The sequence below is a fragment of the Sturnus vulgaris genome, chromosome 15 (assembly GCF_052056855.1).
Source record: "Sturnus vulgaris isolate bStuVul1 chromosome 15, bStuVul1.hap1, whole genome shotgun sequence".
Lineage (NCBI taxonomy): Eukaryota > Metazoa > Chordata > Aves > Passeriformes > Sturnidae > Sturnus > Sturnus vulgaris.
In genome coordinates this window covers 18,064,305-18,084,638 of record NC_142257.1, presented here as the reverse complement: position 1 = coordinate 18,084,638, position 20,334 = coordinate 18,064,305, and the positions used below count along the sequence as shown (strand labels likewise).

The 20,334-nt window shown below is 57.2% G+C and overlaps 1 protein-coding gene and 3 pseudogenes across 1 annotated transcript; all 4 read right to left on the bottom strand.

The window, feature by feature from the left end:
- Positions 1 to 2,310: 2,310 nt before the first annotated feature.
- LOC148222045 (protocadherin gamma-A2 pseudogene) lies at positions 2,311 to 5,952 on the bottom strand (annotated as a pseudogene).
- A 1,317-nt stretch (positions 5,953 to 7,269) lies between these two features.
- LOC148222044 (protocadherin gamma-B2 pseudogene) lies at positions 7,270 to 9,780 on the bottom strand (annotated as a pseudogene).
- A 354-nt stretch (positions 9,781 to 10,134) lies between these two features.
- On the bottom strand, positions 10,135 to 15,812 carry LOC148222043 (protocadherin gamma-A5-like). Its single transcript, XM_088173921.1, has 4 exons — positions 13,347 to 15,812; positions 13,153 to 13,186; positions 12,474 to 12,513; positions 10,135 to 10,207 (listed from the first exon to the last, which is right to left on the bottom strand). The coding sequence occupies exons 1-4, from the start codon at positions 15,810 to 15,812 to the stop codon at positions 10,135 to 10,137; spliced, it is 2,613 nt and encodes an 870-aa protein (XP_088030047.1).
- A 1,958-nt stretch (positions 15,813 to 17,770) lies between these two features.
- Positions 17,771 to 20,245, bottom strand: LOC148222042 (protocadherin gamma-B5 pseudogene; annotated as a pseudogene).
- Positions 20,246 to 20,334: the final 89 nt, after the last annotated feature.

Genomic DNA, 20,334 nt, shown 5'->3' with positions numbered 1-20,334 from the left:
GCAGGCCCTGCCCAATCTGAGCCCTTGGGAATATCAGATGGAGATAAGGTTCCAGTGGTACACATGAGAGGTATGCTAGGAAAAACTGTTTGGGTGAATCCTGCCTCCAGCAAAGACAATCCCATCCATGGAGTTGTATTCGCTCAAGGACCAGGTTGCACCTGGTGGGTGATGCAAAAGAATGGAGAGACCAGATGCATACCCCAAGGAGACCTTGTTTTAGGGTGAAATACCTATAGTACTGTGCCTATGTCTCTAACTGCATGTATGTATATATAATGTAACAGTTTAATTTGATATAGCATATTAGTATGGGAGAAATTCAGGGGTGGATAATGTTGGGGGTTGAATGCTTCGCTTTTCTTTCTGTGGAATTTCTCCCATTGTTATGCTAATTAATTGTGGCTACACCTTAAAACGACAGATAATGTTCTCTCGTAGGGGGGTGGCTGGAGGGGGAGGGGGGGGGGAACCGGAAAAGGAAAGGTGGGATAGGGGGGTCTGGAGCGGAGGACGCTCTCTCGCTTGGCTCCTGGAGTGGGAAGACAACCTGGGCTCTGCTCTGGCATCTTCCCCTGCCATCCCAGCGCTGAGATCCACGCTCCCTGCCTTTGGACATCGCTCCGCGGCTCTCCCAGCTCACCCTACTATCTCCGGACACTCTGCTGAGCACCACGACCGACACCGTGAGGGGGGGAGTAACTTTCCCCATCCTCTCTCTCCCCTGGGCCGCGGCCGCCATCACCCAGCCCTCTTCAACTGCGCGGGACCTGCCCTGCCCCCACAGCACCGGTAACAGCACAGGGAGACGGCCTGCGGCCAGAAGGGACTGGAGCGGAGCTAGACTGTTTCTGTTGCCAATTTTTATAGCTGTTGTTGTTGGTTTTTTTTTTCTGCTTTGTTAAATACCAGTAAAGAACTGTTATTCTCATCCCCATATCTCCTGCCTGAAGGTGTCTGAATTGGACCTAAAATAATTAAAAGGGAGGGGGATTGCACTCTGCATCGCAGAAAAGGGGCTCCTGCCTTTCCTTAGACCATACCTGTCTTTCAAACTGAGACACTATGCCACAGGAAAATCCTCCACTGGCCCTCTCTATGAAAGGCTTCTCTCTGTCATCACACAACACAACAGCAAATTTTGGAGACAGGCGCTATTAAAAGTAGATTTCACAACTTCTCAGATCCCAAGGAAGACAAAACAAATGCACACACAGCGTTTTTTCTGTTCATCACAATCATTTCAACTATTCTGAAATGTACTAAAGGCTAAAGACATGAGTAGTTCAATTTGTGAACCAGTCCTCAAAGTATCATTCAAAGGTAACATCATCTTTCTCCAGCATATGAGTTGTGAAAAGAGTGGGTCACTCTCCTACTCAATACAAGGTTTCCATCTGAACCCAAAATGTTCACAGAAAATACCATGAAAGGGAAAAACGAAATGCTGAACACACAAACTGGCCCTTTGACTCCAAATGATGGGATATCAAAACATGAAGACATTTTTCAGAGGGTCATGATAAAAGTCATGTATAAAAAAAAAATAAAACAGAAGCCTTGTCTCCAACATTCCCTTCTCACAAACAAGTCTCTCCTCAATCCCTTTCTTTGATGGAGAGGCCACCAAAAGAAAAATTGCTCACACAGCTTCCCATTACTGGGGATAATATTTCACTTCTCAACCTGAGTATGTGACAAGCATGAGACTTTCTTCCAGGAACGCTTAAAAACCAACTGCTATGAACAGGAGAGAGGCAAGAGGTTCACATTTGCAGAAAGGAAGGGGATCAGACTCTTGATGATGATGGAACTGAGGTCAGGCACAGAGTTCAGGTACTTAGCAGGCGATGAATACAGAGTTGGCTCCACCCAATATTCCCTTATCCACAGGCCATAAGAACCTAACTAAACCATTCATTAAAACACCAGGACAACCTGCAAACACACAGGAGGAAGATCCCAGGGCTCCCCACACAGCTGAACTAAGATCTGTTGGGACAAAGTTATCATGGCAGAAGGAAATCACATTGCACAGAAGGAGGGCTGAACACTGAACAAGGAAAAGAGCAAACAGTGTCTCTCCTGTTTCACCAGACCTCCACACTCAGCCCACAGGACTCTTGTCTCCAGCCCTGCTCAATTCCACCGTATTCTCTGACCCTCATAATCTACAAGAACCTGTAATCAACCCCCACATAAAAGATCTTTCACTTTCACCACCATCAGCCCATGTACGTTTACCCGGAAGGGGAGTTGGATTTCTCTGCAAAGTTCAATATCCTGACATTTTAGATTATCCCGACAGTATTAGGTACAAGAGAAGGGTATCTAGGGAGTAAAAAACCCCACACAACACTCACACAGGAGCTCACACCAATGGCCACGCCCACAGGTCCTCAATGTAATTTCTTTGTACAGTAAAAAAGGAAAAATGCGGGGAACAAACTGTGGGTCATGGGAAACAACTACGATAAACTGAATTTGTACACCATCTTTACACCTTCTAGAATTTTCAAACAACAACAACAAAAATCCAAAACAAACTAGAAAAATTTTTATCAACACTGTATCTTAGAAAAGATATTATTTCACCCAGCCCAAATATTATGCAACAAGAATGTTTCATCTGCAATCACTCTCCAGTGAAAGAAGAGCGGCAAACACAACCGCTCACAGTCTGAGTACGATCACTGATACCCAAAGGAAATGTGCGCTAGTAACTAAAATAAAACACTCTCAAGACCATAAACTATACGCATCTCTCATAAAGGCCCAGGCATCACAATAACTGCTCATCCAACCTCAGCACATAGCTAACTTGGAAAGTACAGCATTCCAAAAATTTAAAGCGATCTTAAAAACTGGGCCGCTAAGTGTGATTTCAAAAGAAGCTCACACTGCTTATGCACTCATGTGCTGTCGGGGACACACCTGAGGGAAAAAAAAAAGTAAATTCCACTTGCATATAATGAACACATCCATTGACAATATGAAATGCTGAGAAGAATTGCAGTTCCCAGGGAGCAAAATGAGCAACGAAATGCAACTTGATAAAAAAACAAAGAACCAACCTCTAGCCAAGAGCAAACTCCCTTCTCTTTAACAATCAAGTAGAAGGCAAAGAACGGACCCCACGTTCACCTGCCCGTAGCAAGAGGAACCAGAACACAGCGGGCAGACGAACGGGGCATTGCCTTGCCTCTCTACATATCTTCCTATGCAACAGAAAGACGACGGGAAGAAATGAGAGGGGAGAAGTGAAGGAAATCGCCGCAAAATAATTTGGACCCAGAAACTCACCGAGGGAGCGGAGGGATCCACGGGAATGGCGCCGGCAGGGTCCTGGTCCCCGAGCAGCGGCGCGGGCTCGTCGGGCAGTGGCCAGGCCGGGAGGGTGTCGCAGCAGCTGCCGCTGGCCGAGAAGCGCAGGTGGCTCTTGCGCGAGTCGGCCGTGAGCGACACGTCGTGCGAGTAGGACTGCAGGAAGGCGCGCACGCCGTCGATGCCCACGAAGTGCGAGACGGGCACGCCGCGCAAGGCGCCGCTGGCGGGCGGCGGCAGCTGCTGGCGGCGCCAGCGGCGCAGGCGCAGCGCCAGCAGCAGCAGCAGGAAGGCGAGGAAGAGGCACGAGACGGCGGCCACGGCCAGCACGAGCCAGCGCGTCAGGCTCCCGGCCGGCTCGGCCGGCGCCGCCGCCTCGGCGGCCGCGCTGCCCAGCTCGGCCAGCAGCTCGGCCACGCTCTCGGCCAGCACCACGCTCAGCGTGGCCGTGGCCGACAGCGCCGGCCGCCCGTGGTCCTTCACCACCACCACCAGGCTCTGGCGCGCCGCGTCGCGGGCCAGCGGCGAGCGCGCCGTGCGCACCTCGCCGCTGTGCAGCCCCACGCGGAACAGCCCCGGCTCCGTCGCCTTGGCCAGCTCGTACGACAGCCACGCGTTCTGACCCGCGTCCGCGTCCACCGCCACCACCTTGGCCACCAGCGCGCCGGCCTCCGACCAGCGCGGCGCCAGCTCCACGCCCGACCACCACGCGCCGCCCGAGACCGAGCCCGAGCCCGAGCCCGCCGCAGCCGCCGGCGGGTACAGCACCTGCGGCGCGTTGTCGTTCTCGTCCACGATCTGCAGCAGCACCGACACGTTGCTGCTCAGCGCCGGCGCGCCGCCGTCCTCCGCCAGCACCCACAGCCGCAGCTCGCGCACCTGCTCGTAGTCCAAGGAGCGCAGCGCGTACAGCGCGCCCGTCTCCGCCTGCACCGACACGTACGACGACAGCGGCGCGCCCCGCACCCGCCCCTCCCGCAGCCGGTAGCGCACGCGCGCGTTCTGCCCCCAGTCCGCGTCCGTCGCCAGCACCGTCAGCACCAGCGCGCCCGCCGCGTTGTTCTCCGCCAGCCGCGCGCTGTAGCGCTCCTCCGCGAACACCGGCGCGTTGTCGTTCACGTCCAGCACCCGCAGCGCCAGCACCGCGCTGCTCTGCAGCGACGGAGACCCGCCGTCGGCCGCCCGCACCGTCACGTTGTACTCCGACACCTGCTCTCGGTCCAGCTCTCTCGATGTCACCACGCGATAGTAATCATCAAAAGATTTCTCCAGTCGGAACGGGACGTCCTCTTCCAGCGAGCATCGCACCTCACCATTTGCTCCTGAGTCCCGATCTTGTACGTGCAACAGGGCGACAACAGTCCCCGACGGGGCGTCCTCAGAAATCTCCGAAAGAGCCGACCGCATAGAAATTTTGGGTGTGTTGTCGTTTACGTCTGTGACTATGACTGTGACTTTGGCAGTGTCGAAAAGGCCGCCGCCGTCTCGTCCCTGTACCTCCAGCTCATATGAGTTGCCTTCCTCGAAGTCCAGGCTCTGCAACAGAGTTATTTCACCCGTCTCTGAGTCCAGCTGGAGCATTTTTAATGCTTTTCCTGTGGTTTTCTTCAACGAATATTTCACATTCCCGTACAACCCCTCGTCGTTATCTGTGGCCGTGACGGTGACGAGAGTAGATCCCACGGGCACGTCCTCGGGCACACGCACCGTGTACTCAGCCTGGCTGAACACGGGCGCGTTGTCGTTCGCGTCCAGCACCGTCACGCGGATCCGAGCCGTGCCCGTCCGTGCCGGATCGCCGCCGTCCATCGCCCTCAGCACCAGCTCGTGAAACGCCGCCTCCTCCCGGTCCAGCGCCTTCGCCAGCACCAGCTCGGGACGCTGATCGCCGCCGGGGCCCGCCTGCACGGCCAGCGAGAAGTGCTCGTCACCGCTCAGCTCGTAGCTCTGAAGGGAATTCCGGCCCGAGTCTAAATCCTGAGCCTCAGCCAGGGGAAACCGCGAGCCCGGGGCTGTCATCTCACTTATTCTCTCCTCCAGCTCACTTTCCTTGAAGCTGGGTGCGTTGTCGTTAACGTCCGTGATTTCCACTTCAATTCGATAAAACTTCATTTCCCCGTCCACTATCAGCTCACAGCGCAGCACGCATTGCTGCACACTCTCACAGAGCTGCTCCCTGTCGATCCTCTCCGCCGTCACTAAATGTCCCGTCTTCCCATGCAGAGAAAAATACTGAGTACTACCTTCAGAGACAACACGAACGCCCCGGTCTCGGAGTGTCGGCAGCTGCAGCCCCAGGTCTTTGGCCACGTCGCCCACGAACGAGCCCTTGGGCATCTCCTCGGGCACCGAGTAGCGCAGCTGCCCCCACGCCGCCTCCCACGCCACCATCAGGATCACCCAGAGCAGAGCTCGCTGCCGCCGGCCCCAGCGTTTCCCCGCCGCGCACATCTCCGCCGCTCCGCTGCGCCCCGGCCGGCTATTCCCCGTCTCCGACTGCCGATCCGCCTCCTTCTTCAACTCAGGCCCCGGCTCAGCTCTCCCGGCTTCTGCCGCCGGTCCTTCCTTCTCGTTGTAGCACGGCTCCGCACCGCGGGGACTCTCGCAGACCGCCCGCCGCCGAGCCTGTCAGGGAACGAGCGATCGACTCTCTCCGCAGCGGGCGGGGCTGCAGCGCTCCGAGCTTCCTCTCGCTCCTCTCGGTCAACAGCGGCGCCCGCAGCCTCCTCCCGGCACTGCAGCACCGAGCGCTGCCGAGCGCTGCCCGCCCTGCCCTGACCAAGGGCAGCTTTCGCAGGCGGGCAAAGTCCTTACGGAGAGGCAGCGTCCAGTCCACAGGGACTAAAGCTGTCATTTCTCCTGACGCCTACCAGCAAAGCATGGAATTGCACAAAGCTGAACTTCCATTAGGGAAGCTCTCTTAGGTTCCCTCTGGAGTTCAGGAGCGATCCAGCGCTAACAAACACAGAATTATTCAGCAGCCACCCAATTCCCAGTTCTTCGCTTCGGGAAAGAGACCAGGAAGGAAAAATATTCACCCACTTTTCCTGAGACCATCTTGTAAAACTAGTAGATCTAATTGATCGATTAATGATCCCTTTGGAACTTCTACAATCCCTACCATTTCAAACAACCCAAGCTTAGTACACAAAATTATTACTGCTGAACCTGAACACTCGTGATGCTACCCAAAAAAGACCTAAGAATACATGTAAATAATTTTGGACAGCAGATATTGGACGAAAACCCCTCCCTTACACATTGGACAACTATCGAGGTAGGCAGTGACGTGAACCAGACTAATTTCATTTGTTCACTGAAACCTGCCATTTACACGGCTACCTTCCTGCAAAAGAATGATGACGCACGGAAGAGGGGAGGAGAATTCTTTGTGAAGGAATGACCTGTTACTTCTCTATTCACTGATCCACATGTACCTATCCCTTCGGGAGGCAACACCAAAAGAACAGTAAATAAAGACCTTTTTTCTACACCTGTTAACCAGGTGCGAATAGAGAAAGCAAAGATAGAAACCTAGAAGTTTAAACTTCGAGCCTCTCTTTCTAGACACTGAAAATCTGCCTTCATCATCAGATAGCCAGAGCGATTCAGACTGTTCGATTACAAAGTTCTTTAGCTGAACCTCAACATGCAATGAGGAAAAAGCAGACGTCTAAATGTCCCTGCTCTAAATGGAAAATGAAAGAAAGGAAAATGTAACTCAGAAGATCACCAGCCATGTAAGATATTCTGCATCACAAACTAAAGGTAAGAGATATTTCATTGAGCCTTCAAATGCTACAACTGATGAGACCAAAATTACACGAACGCATCACCGCCTATTAAAAGACACAGGACAGAATTTTTCCGGAGATGCCTTGAAACACAGACCTGTACGAGGCGTAACAATAGATAGCGAAAACCGAAAAACAGAAAGCCACACGTTCACAGGAAAGGCGCAGGAAAAAAGAATAGCGGAGTTTTACAAACCTGAATCGCGTCCGCGTCTGAGAGCGGCTCCGCCGTCACGCCGCTGATGTTCGAGCTGGGATTGTCGCAGGAATCGGCGCCCAGAAGCTCCTCCGCCGACAGCACGGGCACCGGCGGCGGCGGCGGCCAAGCGGCCTCGGGCACGGCGCGGGCCGGCGCCGCCACGCACAGGTTGTAGGAATAGGGCAAGGTGCCCTCGCAGAAGTCGGCCGGGAAGGCGGCGCCGGCCACCGAGAAGCGCTGCGCGCCCAGGCAGCGCAGCACGGCGGGCGGCCCGGCCCGGCGCAGCCGCGCCAGCACGGCCAGCGCCACGCTCAGCACCAAGAGCGCCGACAGCAGCGCCAGCGCCAGCACCAGGTAGAACTGCAGCTCGGCCGCCGCCGCCGCCGCCTCGGCGCCCGCCGCCCGCTCGCTCAGCTCCGGCAGCGCCTCCTGCAAGCTCTCGGCCAGCACCACGTGCAGCGTGGCCGTGGCCGACAGCGCCGGCTGCCCGTGGTCCTTCACCACGGCCACCAGCCGCTGCTTGGCCGCGTCCCGCTCGGACACGGCGCGCGCCGTGCGCACCTCGCCGCTGTGCAGCCCCACGCGGAACAGCGCCGGCTCCGACGCCGGCACCAGCTCGTACGACAGCCACGCGTTGCGCCCCGCGTCCGCGTCCACCGCCACCACCTTGGCCACCAGGTAGCCGGCCTCGGCCGAGCGCGGCACCACCTCGAACGCCGCCGCCGCCGCCGGAGCCTCTCCCGCCGCAGTCGCCGCCGCAGCCGCCGGCCACAGCACCCGCGGCGCGTTGTCGTTGCGGTCCAGCACGAAGACGCGCACCGTGGCCGTGGAGCTGCGCGCCGGCGCGCCGCCGTCCTGCGCCCGCACCGCCACCGCGAACTCGCGGCACTGCTCGTAGTCCAAGGAGCGCTGCGCGTACAGCGCGCCGCTCCGCGCCTCCACCGACACCGGCGGCGCCGCGCCCGCCGCGCCCGCGCTGCCGCCCGCCAGCCAGTAGCTCACGCGCCCGTTGGCGCCCGCGTCCGCGTCCCGCGCCTGCACGCGCAGCACCAGCGCGCCCGCCGCGTTGTTCTCCCACACGTACGCGCTGTACGCCGCCTCCTCGAACACCGGCGCGTTGTCGTTCACGTCCGACACCTCCAGCACCAGCTCCGCGCTGCTCGACAGCGCCGGCCTGCCCCGGTCCCGGGCCACCACCGTCACGCGGTGCTCGGACGCCTGCTCGCGGTCCAGCGCGCTCGCCGTCACCACCTTGTACGAGCCGCCCGGCGACGCCACGATCGACAGCGGCGCCTCGCCCGACAGCTCGCACGACACCTGACCGTTCTCGCCGGAGTCTCTGTCCCGAACTTTCAGCACGGCCACCACAGTGCCAGTTGGAGCATCCTCGGGCACGGGACTCGACAGTGTCAGAATGGAGATCTCGGGCGCGTTGTCATTCTCGTCCATGATGACGATCTGCACTTCGCAGTGATCGGTGAGCCCGCCGCCGTCACTCGCCTCCAGGTCGAAGATGTATTTAGTCTTGTCTTCGAAATCCAGGGGACCAGTCGTTCTGACCTCCCCGCTCTCACTGTCCACTGCGAACAACGCCGTGACAGTATCGGGGACGCTGCTGAAGGAGTAGGAGACTCGTCCGTTGGAGCCGGCATCCGCATCTGTGGCTACCACCCGCAGCACCAGCGACCCCACCGGCAGATTCTCCGCCACTCGCGCCTCGTAGACGTCTTTGCTGAACACCGGCGGGTTGTCGTTGGCGTCTGTGACGTTGACCTGAATCTGGACAGTCCCGGATCTCGCAGGGTCCCCGCCGTCCACTGCTGTCAACACCAACTCAAACGAACTCTGCTTCTCTCGGTCCAAAGATGTTTCCAGTACTAATTCGGGCTGCTTCTTTCCACCTGGCTTTTCTTTCATGGACAGTGAGAAGGACGGGTTGCTTGTGAGTTTGTAAGTCAGCAGCGAATTCCTACCTAGGTCAGCATCGCGTGCCACCTCTAGGGGAAATCGAGTACCAGGAAGCGTCCACTCACCAATCTCGAGGCGCAGAACATCTTTGCTGAAGGCCGGGGAGTTGTCATTCACGTCTTCGATGGACACTTCGACGCGGAAAACGTTCAGCGGGTTGTGCACCAGCGCCTCGAAGCTGACGGAGCAGGTCGCCGACTCGCCGCACATCCCCTCCCGGTCCAGCCTCTCGTTCACGTACAGGTTCCCGTTCTCCTCATTCACCGTGAAGTATTGCTTCTCCTCGCTCAGCCGCAGCTTGCGCGCCGGCAGCTCGTCCGCGCTGAGCCCCAGGTCCCGCGCCAGCGGCCCCACGAGCGAGCCTCTGCCCAGCTCCTCGGCGATGGCGTAGCGGACCCGCTCGGCCGCCGCCCGCCACCACACGCACAGCAGCAGCGCGCCCAGCAGCGCTCGCCCGCCGCCCGGCCCGAGCCTCTGCCGCCGCCTCACCGCCATTCTCTGCCGCCACAGCTCGCCGCGCTCCTGCCTCCTGCCGCTGCCCTGCCTCCCTTCCAGCCGCTCTCGCCACACACCGCACGCACCGCTCAAAGGCAGCGCAGCGAGCCCGCTCGGGTCGCTTCTCGCCGCCGCCTCTCGCCGCTCCTGCCGCTGCCGCTGCTGCTGCTGCTGGCGGTGCCGCTGCCGCTGTGGCCGGCGCCGGGCGAGCGAGCAGCCTGCGGGGGCAGGACGCTGCGGCGGCGGCGGCTCCAGCGCCGCTCGGCGGCGGACAACAGCGACACCCGGAGGCGCCGCCGCGCCACTGCAGCCGCCGGATGGCCGCGCTCAAGGGGGCCCGGCTTTGGGCGGGGCTCAGCGCCTGCTCCGCATCCGGGGGCTCTCCGCTATTGCAAACCCCGAGCGCAGACGCAGTGACTCGATGTTCCTGCAAAAGGAGTTTTTAACTGAGGTGCTCTGTCGGGTTCTTTTAGGTCACATCTCCTTCATCACATTGAATCGTTATAATTAAGTATTCGCGGCAGAGCAATACCAAAATGATCTCAGCCGCTTTTACTAAAACCGTTATCTAAGACCAATAAACTATTTTATGGAAAGAGATGATTTCTGGAGCCTTGCAGCTCTCCGTCATCTACCTTGAATTCTACTTTCCTTACGTGGGATAGATTGACCTGAAAAAAAGGAGTAGCCTAAAGAAAAATGTAGAGCTCTATGCTAAGATAGAATAACACTATTTTTCTCTAATTCATCTAAGTTCCTTATTTTGTCTCTCCATACTGCAGAACCTCACAACGGAAAAATTCAAAGTCATTTTGATATCTTCCATAGAACCAAGTAAAATGTATCAGATTGGAATTATAAACCACTCCAGCCCAGCAATGCAGTTGATTATTGCTGGATGACTTTCATTTAATTTCAGCAAAGGGTAACTAGGATCACAAGGAAAAAAAAGGCTCAGGCCTGCACACCAGGCGTAAAATCTAACCACGTTTCAGAAAACCTCTTTTGAACATCTAATTCCCTGTATTAAAGCCAGCCTTTCCACCTACTTGTAATCACTCCAAGTCTTCAGACACACCCGACTCGTTTCGGGATTTAGACAACAATCCTGGAAACCACCACAAGATACACATTTGTATTCCTAATCAGTCAGCTGTAGTACACAGGCAACAAATAAAACTGTCTTGTACTGACTACACAGGGGGGTCACAGAGAACCTCAAACCACAGACCCCAGCCACATTCAGTTCATTGGACCATGAGAAAAAAAAACAAACTTGGAAACACAGGTGAAGGCCTCATGTAAATGCCAGGACAAATGGAACTTTATACATCTCTTTTATCCATTTCAAACCATAGCACAGTAAACTCCTACACTGGCCCTGTCTCTGCATAGACAAAGTTCTCTCTGTCATCACACAACACGAAAGAAAATTTTGGAGACAGACATCATTAAAAGTTGCTCTCCCAACTTCTCAGATCCCAAGGATCACAGCACACATATATGCTCAGCGATTTTACTGCTCATCACAATCATTTCAACTATTTTGAAATGTTGTAAAGGCTAAAGACCTCAGCAGCTCAATTTATGATCCAGTCACCAAAGAATCACTCAAAGGTAACATCATCTTTCTCCACCACATGGGTTCTTAGGAGAACGTGGCATTCTCCTACTCAATGCAAGGTTTGCACCTGTGCCCAAGAATTACCAGTCACAGAAAATACCATGAATCAGAAAACCAAAATGCTGAACACACGAACTGGCTCTTGGACTCCAAATGATGGGATATCAAAAAATGAAGACACCTTTAGACAATTGTCAGAAGGACATGAATAAAGCCAGGTGTCATAAAAGTACAGGCCTTGTCTCCAACATTCCCTTCTCACAAACAAGTCTCTCCTCAATCCCTTTCTTTGGTGGAGAGGCCACCAAAAGAAAAGTTCCTCACACAGCTTCCCATTGCTGGGGATAATATTTCACTTCTCAACCTGTTTATGTGACAAGCTTGAGAATTTCTTCCAGGAACACTTAAAACCCCACTGCCATGAACAGGAGAGAGGCAAGAGGTTTACATCTGCAGAAAGGAAGGGGATCAGCACAGGCTCTTGATGATGATGATGGCACTAAGGTTAGGCACAGAGTTCAGGTACTTAGCAGGCAATGAATACAGAGTTGGCTCCACCCAATATTCCCTTATCCACAGGCCATAAGAACCTAACTAAACCATTCATTAAAATACCACGAGAACTTGCAAACACACAGGAGGAAGATCCCAGGGCTCCCCACACAGCTGAACTAAGATCTGTTGGGACAAAGTTATCATGGCAGAAGAAAATCACATTGCACAGAAGAAGGGCTGAACACTGAACAAGGAAAAGAGCAAACAGTGTCTCTCCTGTTTCACCAGACCTCCACACTCAGGCCACAGGACTCTTGTCTCCAGCCCTGCTCAATTCCACCGTATTCTCTGACCCTCATAATCTACAAGAATATGTAATCAAACCCCACATAAAACAACTTAAAACGTCTCTAACATCCACTACCATCAGCCCATGTACATTGCCCAGGAAGGGGAGTTGGATTTCTCTGCAAGGTTCAATATCCTGACATTTCAGATTCTCCTGAAATAGCAGGTACAAGAGAAGGGTATCTAGGGAGTAAAATGCCCACACAACCCTCACACAGGAACTCACACCGATGGCCACGCACAGAGATCCTCAGTGTAATTTCTTGCTGGAGTAAAAAAGAAAAATATGAGGAACCACAACTGCAAGTGTCATGTCAAAACTAGGATAGACTAAATTCCTACACCATCTCCACACCTTCTAGAATTAAAAAAAAAAAAGAAAACGAAAAAAACTTTCACCTTGTCCAAACGCTATGCAATAGGAAAGCTCCAGCTGCAATCAGTGCCCAGTGAATGAAAAGTGGTGAACACAACCTCTCACTACGTGACAGCGATCACTGATACCCAAAGGAAATGTGCGCTACTCACTAAAATAAAATAGTCTCTAGAGCATAAGCGATACACATCTCTAACACGGACCCAGACATCACAGTAACTGCTCATCCTGCTTCGGCACATGGCTGACTTGGAAGGTGCATGATTCTCAAACTTGAAAGTGATCTCACGGGGCAGCTAAGTGTGGTTTCAAGGGAATTTCAATCTGCTCATGCACATGAGCTCATTGCACCTGACCCTGCAAACAAGGTAATTTCCACTTGTACATCATGAGACACATCCATGGAGAATAAGTAAGGCAGACAGGAATTGCACTTCGCATGGGTAAAAAAGGAGAAACGAAAAACAACTTGATAAAACCACAAAGAACCAACCTCCAGCCAAGAGCAACCTCCCTTCTCTTCACTCACCAAACTGAACGCTGAAGAGGGACTCCACGTCCACCTGACCGCAACAAGAAGCACCAGAACACAGCGGGCAGATGAACGGGGCCTTGCCTTGCCACTCTACAAATCTTACTACGCAATACAAAGACGAAGGGAAGAAATGAGAGGACATCAAAGAAGGGAAGCGCCGCACAAAGAATTTGGTCCCAGAAACTCACCGAGGGAGTGGAGGGATCCACGGGAATGGCGCCGGCAGGGTCCTGGTCCCCGAGCAGCGGCGCGGGCTCGTCGGGCAGTGGCCGGGCCGGCAGGGTGTCGCAGCAGCTGCCGCTGGCCGAGAAGCGCAGCTGGCTCTTGCGCGAGTCGGCCGTGAGCGACACGTCGTGCGAGTAGGACTGCAGGAAGGCGCGCACGCCGTCGATGCCCACGAAGTGCGAGACGGGCACGCCGCGCAAGGCGCCGCTGGCGGGCGGCAGCAGCTGCTGGCGGCGCCAGCGGCGCAGGCGCAGCGCCAGCAGCAGCAGCAGGAAGGCGAGGAAGAGGCACGAGACGGCGGCCACGGCCAGCACGAGCCAGCGCGTCAGGCTCCCGGCCGGCTCGGCCGGCGCCGCCGCCTCGGCGGCCGCGCTGCCCAGCTCGGCCAGCAGCTCGGCCACGCTCTCGGCCAGCACCACGCTCAGCGTGGCCGTGGCCGACAGCGCCGGCCGCCCGTGGTCCTTCACCACCACCACCAGGCTCTGGCGCGCCGCGTCGCGGGCCAGCGGCGAGCGCGCCGTGCGCACCTCGCCGCTGTGCAGCCCCACGCGGAACAGCCCCGGCTCCGTCGCCTTGGCCAGCTCGTACGACAGCCACGCGTTCTGACCCGCGTCCGCGTCCACCGCCACCACCTTGGCCACCAGCGCGCCGGCCTCCGACCAGCGCGGCGCCAGCTCCACGCCCGACCACCACGCGCCGCCCGAGACCGAGCCCGAGCCCGCCGCAGCCGCCGGCGGGTACAGCACCTGCGGCGCGTTGTCGTTCTCGTCCACGATCTGCAGCAGCACCGACACGTTGCTGCTCAGCGCCGGCGCGCCGCCGTCCTCCGCCAGCACCCACAGCCGCAGCTCGCGCACCTGCTCGTAGTCCAAGGAGCGCAGCGCGTACAGCGCGCCCGTCTCCGCCTGCACCGACACGTACGACGACAGCGGCGCGCCCCGCACCCGCCCCTCCCACAGCCGGTAGCGCACGCGCGCGTTCTGCCCCCAGTCCGCGTCCGTCGCCAGCACCGTCAGCACCAGCGCGCCCGCCGCGTTGTTCTCCGCCAGCCGCGCGCTGTAGCGCTCCTCCGCGAACACCGGCGCGTTGTCGTTCACGTCCAGCACCCGCAGCGCCAGCACCGCGCTGCTCTGCAGCGACGGAGACCCGCCGTCGGCCGCCCGCACCGTCACGTTGTACTCCGACACCTGCTCTCGGTCCAGCTCTCTCGCTGTCACCACGCTGTAGTAGTTTCCGTGGGAGCTCTGCAGCCGGAACGGGACATCCCCGTCTAGGGAGCAGCGCACCTCGCCGTTGGCCCCCGAGTCTCGGTCCTGCACGTGTAGGAGGGCCACCACCGTTCCGGAAGGGGCGTCCTCAGAGATCTCAGTCAGGGCTGACGATACTGTGAGTTCAGGTGCGTTGTCGTTGACGTCTGTTACCGTTATTCTGAGTTTCGCCGTGTCGGAAAGGGCTCCCCCATCCTGTGCCTGCACCTCCAGTTCGTAGCAGTCTCCCTTCTCGAAGTCCAGGCTCTGCAACAGAGTGATCGCCCCAGTCTCAGAGTTCAGATGGAATATCTTCGATGCTTTCTCTGTGATTTTCTTAAACGAGTATTTCACGTGCCCGTTCAGCCCTTCATCACTGTCCGTAGCCGTGACGGTGAGGAGAGTTGAGCCCACGGGCACGTCCTCGGGCACACGCACCGTGTACTCCGCCTGGCTGAACACGGGCGCGTTGTCGTTCGCATCCAGCACCGTCACTCGGATCCGAGCCGTGCCCGTCCGTGCCGGATCGCCGCCGTCCATCGCCCTCAGCACCAGCTCGTGAAACGCCGCCTCCTCCCGGTCCAGCGCCTTGGCCAGCACCAGCTCGGGACGCTGATCGCCGCCGGGGCCCGCCTGCACGGCCAGCGAGAAGTGCTCGTCACCGCTCAGCTCGTAGCTCTGCAGGGAATTCTGGCCCGAGTCCGGATCGTGAGCCTCAGCAGGGGTAAAGTGCGATCCCGGCGCTGTCGTCTCGCTCATTCTGAGCTCTATTTCTGTCTCTCGGAATCTAGGCGCATTATCGTTAATGTCCGTGATTTCCACTTGGATTTCATAAAACTTCATTTCGCCCTCCACTATCAGCTCACAGCGCAGCACGCATTGCTGCACACTCTCGCACAGCTGCTCTCTGTCGATCCTCTCCGCCGTCACTAAATGTCCCGTCTTCCCGTGCAGAGCGAAATACTGCGTCCTGCCTCTTTCTATAATGCGGACACCACGTTCACTTATTGCCGGCAGCTGCAGCCCCAGGTCCTTGGCCACGTCGCCCACGAACGAGCCCTTGGGCATCTCCTCGGGCACCGAGTAGCGCAGCTGCCCCCACGTCGCTTCCCAAGCTGCCAGCAGGACGGCCCAGAGCAGAGCTCGCTGCCGCCGGCCCCAGCGCCTCCCCGCCGTGCACATCTCCGCCCTGGCAGCTCCCCGCCGCCGCCTGCTGCTCAGGTACCCTCGCTTGCTGAGGTTTTTTAGCGGACTCTCCGCTCACCGGCCACTGTCGTAGCTTCTTTTGTCTCCCCGTTGCATGGGTCTGCACTGTGAGGACGATCGCAGACCGCCGGGCTGCCGACTCAGGAATGCAGCGATCTCTTGATGGTGTCCGCAGCGGGCGGGGCTGCAGCGCTCCGAGCTTCCTCTCGCTCCTCTCGGTCAACAGCGGCGCCCGCAGCCTCCTCCCGGCACTGCAGCACCGAGCACTGCCCGCCCTGCCTTGCTACATCCAGGGCAAAGTCGCCACCCAGAAGTCGTTTTTCGCCCAGCGCGGATCTCCTGCCTCCGCGTTTCTCCAGCCGATCTCTGCTTTTGTCCTCCAGGGCATCGCGATCGGGAGAAAGGCGGAGGCATTCCGTGGGCGAGGTTTTTAGCCACAAGGCAAACGATTCACTTTCTATTGCCATTGTATGTAAATTAAAACACATTTTTCGTATTTTACCCTCTAGCTTATTGTTCGTCTTCTCCTTTTTGTTCAAAACCACCTTCAACAACAGACTCTCAGCGAGAAAACGGGAAGATACCGCATTCCGAAAAAACAGAGCTATCAGCTTCCTTAAAACAAGCGGGACGAGAGCAATTGCATATTTCTTGATGTCAGGGAGCGATTGGTTACAGGGTTGAATTACACGTACAAATCCAGAAGCAGCTTAAACTCTCAAAGGAATATAAATATTTTATATCCCCTCAACATAAAACTAGTGTTTCCTTAGTTCATATAGACATTTAATCAAGTCATTCTAGATTTCCTTTTTTCTGAAATCAACGTATAAAGCACTGAAACTCGTTAGTAAACATTTCATCTAAGTCTTTATTAATCGCGTTGGTACGATACTTTTTCAAGAAAAGAATTATAGAAAGGTAGAACTCAAGTACAGCTGTCCTCTCTAAACTGTGCTGACCACCAATGAATGTGCAAATGGGCTTGATTCAAGTGCCTAAATCGTTGTCTGGCCAATCTCCCTGATGTGCGACCCCTTCGTATCTCAGTTGTCCATCCTACTAAACAGAATTGCAAACATTTGCTCTTCTCGATATACCTGAGCCCTCCTAAATCCCCCGAACTCTCTATGTAAAGAGGATAGAAAAACATTTTCTGAAACAGAAATCATTCAACATTCTCACCACTGTACCACACAAAGATCATGAAGAGGAAGACAGAGGGAACTGCCAGCTAGGAAGCGCAAATGAAGCCATCTAGTCCCACTAATGTATTCCCCCACAAAATGGACAACAATCTCTTTGTTCACTAAGTATGGAGAACGGGACATTCCACATTCTTTTCCTTTCTCAATCTAATAGGGACAAAACAAAGTTTAACGAACGGGTTTGTGTAAAGCTGTACACGAATTCCAAGCACACCCTTCCTGAATAAATCAGTCTGGAAAGATAAAAGCAGCAACACAAAGTATCAGTGCTCTCTTTTTTTGTTTCCTCGACTCCGTCATGCAGAATCAGCCCTGCACCTTCCACCGAATACGAATCTACATTCAATATTGCTAACGCATTCTAATTTATTGAGCTCGGCTGTTGAAGAAAAAACTTCTCTGCTGGAACTGAAATTTTGACTAATGAGGGATCAAGTCAATGAGGCGCTCAATGGAGGTGGGATAGACTCTTCCTCATTTGAATCCATCACGGATACAGGAAAGTCAAACTCACAAACAGAAGATACCATGAGACATGGAAAAGCACTGCTACTATAACAGAGGGGAGTTATACTCAAAGCATCTCAGCTGAATTGGTTATCAAGAAGAAGATAAAAATTTATGCTGCTACACAGAGACACAGATGTGGACATCGGAAAATTATTTCTCAGAGAAAACCAAGGCAAAAGGGACAACCTCCCGTAAAATCACAAAAAGAGAAAGTTTTCACGCTTTACAGACCTGCGGTGCGTCAAGGACCGAGGAAGGATCTCCCACAACGGCGCTGCTGTTGGGGCTGGGCTTGTCGCAGGAATCGGCGCCCAGAAGCTCCTCCGCCGACAGCACGGGCACCGGCGGCGGCGGCCAAGCGGCCTCGGGCACGGCGCGGGCCGGCGCCGTCACGCACAGGTTGTAGGAATAGGGCAAGGTGCCCTCGCAGAAGTCGGCCGGGAAGGCGGCGCCGGCCACCGAGAAGCGCTGCGCGCCCAGGCAGCGCAGCACGGCGGGCGGCCCGGCCCGGCGCAGCCGCGCCAGTACGGCCAGCGCCACGCTCAGCACCAAGAGCGCCGACAGCAGCGCCAGCGCCAGCACCAGGTAGAACTGCAGCTCGGCCGCCGCCGCCTCGGCGCCCGCCGCCTGCTCGCTCAGCTCCGGCAGCGCCTCCTGCAAGCTCTCGGCCAGCACCACGTGCAGCGTGGCCGTGGCCGACAGCGCCGGCTGCCCGTGGTCCTTCACCACGGCCACCAGCCGCTGCTTGGCCGCGTCCCGCTCGGACACGGCGCGCGCCGTGCGCACCTCGCCGCTGTGCAGCCCCACGCGGAACAGCGCCGGCTCCGACGCCTGCACCAGCTCGTACGACAGCCACGCGTTGCGCCCCGCGTCCGCGTCCACCGCCACCACCTTGGCCACCAGGTAGCCGGCCTCGGCCGAGCGCGGCACCACCTCGAACGCCGCCGCCGGAGCCTCTCCCGCCGCAGCCGCCGCCGCCGCCGGCCACAGCACCCGCGGCGCGTTGTCGTTGCGGTCCAGCACGAAGACGCGCACCGTGGCCGTGGAGCTGCGCGCCGGCGCGCCGCCGTCCTGCGCCCGCACCGCCACCGCGAACTCGCGGCACTGCTCGTAGTCCAAGGAGCGCTGCGCGTACAGCGCGCCGCTCCGCGCCTCCACCGACACCGGCGGCGCCGCGCCCGCCGCGCCCGCGCTGCCGCCCGCCAGCCAGTAGCTCACGCGCCCGTTGGCGCCCGCGTCCGCGTCCCGCGCCTGCACGCGCAGCACCAGCGCGCCCGCCGCGTTGTTCTCCCACACGTACGCGCTGTACGCCGCCTCCTCGAAGACCGGCGCGTTGTCGTTCACGTCCGACACCTCCAGCACCAGCTCCGTACTGGCCCACAGCGCCGGCCTGCCCCGGTCCCGGGCCACCACCGTCACGCGGTGCTCGGACGCCTGCTCGCGGTCCAGCGCGCTCGCCGTCACCACCTTGTACGAGCCGCCCGGCGACGCCACGATCGACAGCGGCGCCTCGCCCGACAGCTCGCAAGACACCTGACCGTTCTCGCCAGAGTCCGGATCCTGAATGTTCAGCACGGCTACCACGGTGCCCACCGGTGCGTCCTCGGGCACGGGACTCGACAGGGATAGAATCGTGATTTCGGGAGCGTTGTCGTTCTCGTCCGTGATATCTATCTGCACTTCGCAGTGATCGGTGAGCCCGCCGCCGTCTGTTGCCTGCAGGCCAAAACTGTATTTCTTTTCCTCCTCGAAATCGAGGGGACCTGCCGTCCTTATCTCGCCGCTCTCGCTGTCGATTGAGAACAGCGAGAGGACTTCGTCCGGGACGTTGCCGAATGAGTAGGAAACACGCCCGTTGGTGCCCACGTCCGCATCTGTCGCCTGCACCTGCAGCACGAGAGACTCTGCAGGCAGATTCTCCACCACTTTCGCCTCATATACGGTTTTACTAAACACGGGAGGGTTATCATTTAAATCCGTCACATTGATGCGAATCTGGACAGTCCCAGACCTCGCCGGCTCCCCGCTGTCCACTGCTGTCAGTACCAGATCAATAGAACTCTTCTTCTCTCTGTCCAACGCTCTCTCTAGCACTAATTCCGGCTGCTTCTTTCCGCCCGGCTTTTCTTTCATTGACAGTGAAAATGACGGGTCGCTGCTGAGCTGGTAAGTGAGCAGCGAATTCCTACCCACGTCCGAGTCCCGGGCGATCTCTAGCGGAAAACGAGCACCGGGAAGCGCCCATTCACCAATCTCGAGGTCCAGAGCAGCTTTACTGAAGACAGGGGAGTTGTCGTTCACATCCTCGATGGCCACTTCGACGTGGAAAACGTTCAGCGGGTTGTGCACCAGCACCTCGAAGCTGACGGAACACGTCGCAGATGAGCCGCACATCTCCTCCCGGTCCAGCCTCTCGTTCACGTACAGGTTCCCGTTCTCCTCATTCACCGTGAAGTATTTCAGCTGCTTCTTGCCGGCAGACGCCACCTGCAGCTTGCGCGCCGGCAGCTCGTCCGCGCTGAGCCCCAGGTCCCGCGCCAGCGGCCCCACGAGCGAGCCTCTGCCCAGCTCCTCGGCGATGGCGTAGCGGACCCGCTCGGCCGCCGCCCGCCACCACACGCACAGCAGCAGCGCGCCCAGCAGCGCTCGCCCGCCGCCCGGCCCGAGCCTCTGCCGCCGCCTCACCGCCATTCTCTGCCGCCACAGCTCGCCGCGCTCCTGCCTCCTGCCGCTGCCCTGCCTCCCTTCCAGCCGCTCTCGCCACACACCGCACGCACCGC

Coding starts and splice junctions, on each gene's coding strand:
- LOC148222043 (XM_088173921.1), bottom strand. CDS start 15,812: ATGTGCACGGCGGGGAGGCGCTGGGGCCGGCGGCAGCGAGCTCTGCTC. Junction 12,514..13,152: donor CCTCTTCAGCGTTCAGTTTG/GTGAGTGAAGAG, acceptor TTTTTACTCCAG/CAAGAAATTACACTGAGGAT. Junction 10,208..12,473: donor CTCTGTGCGTGGCCATCGGT/GTGAGTTCCTGT, acceptor CTCCTTTTGCAG/GAACATCGAGTCACTGCGTC.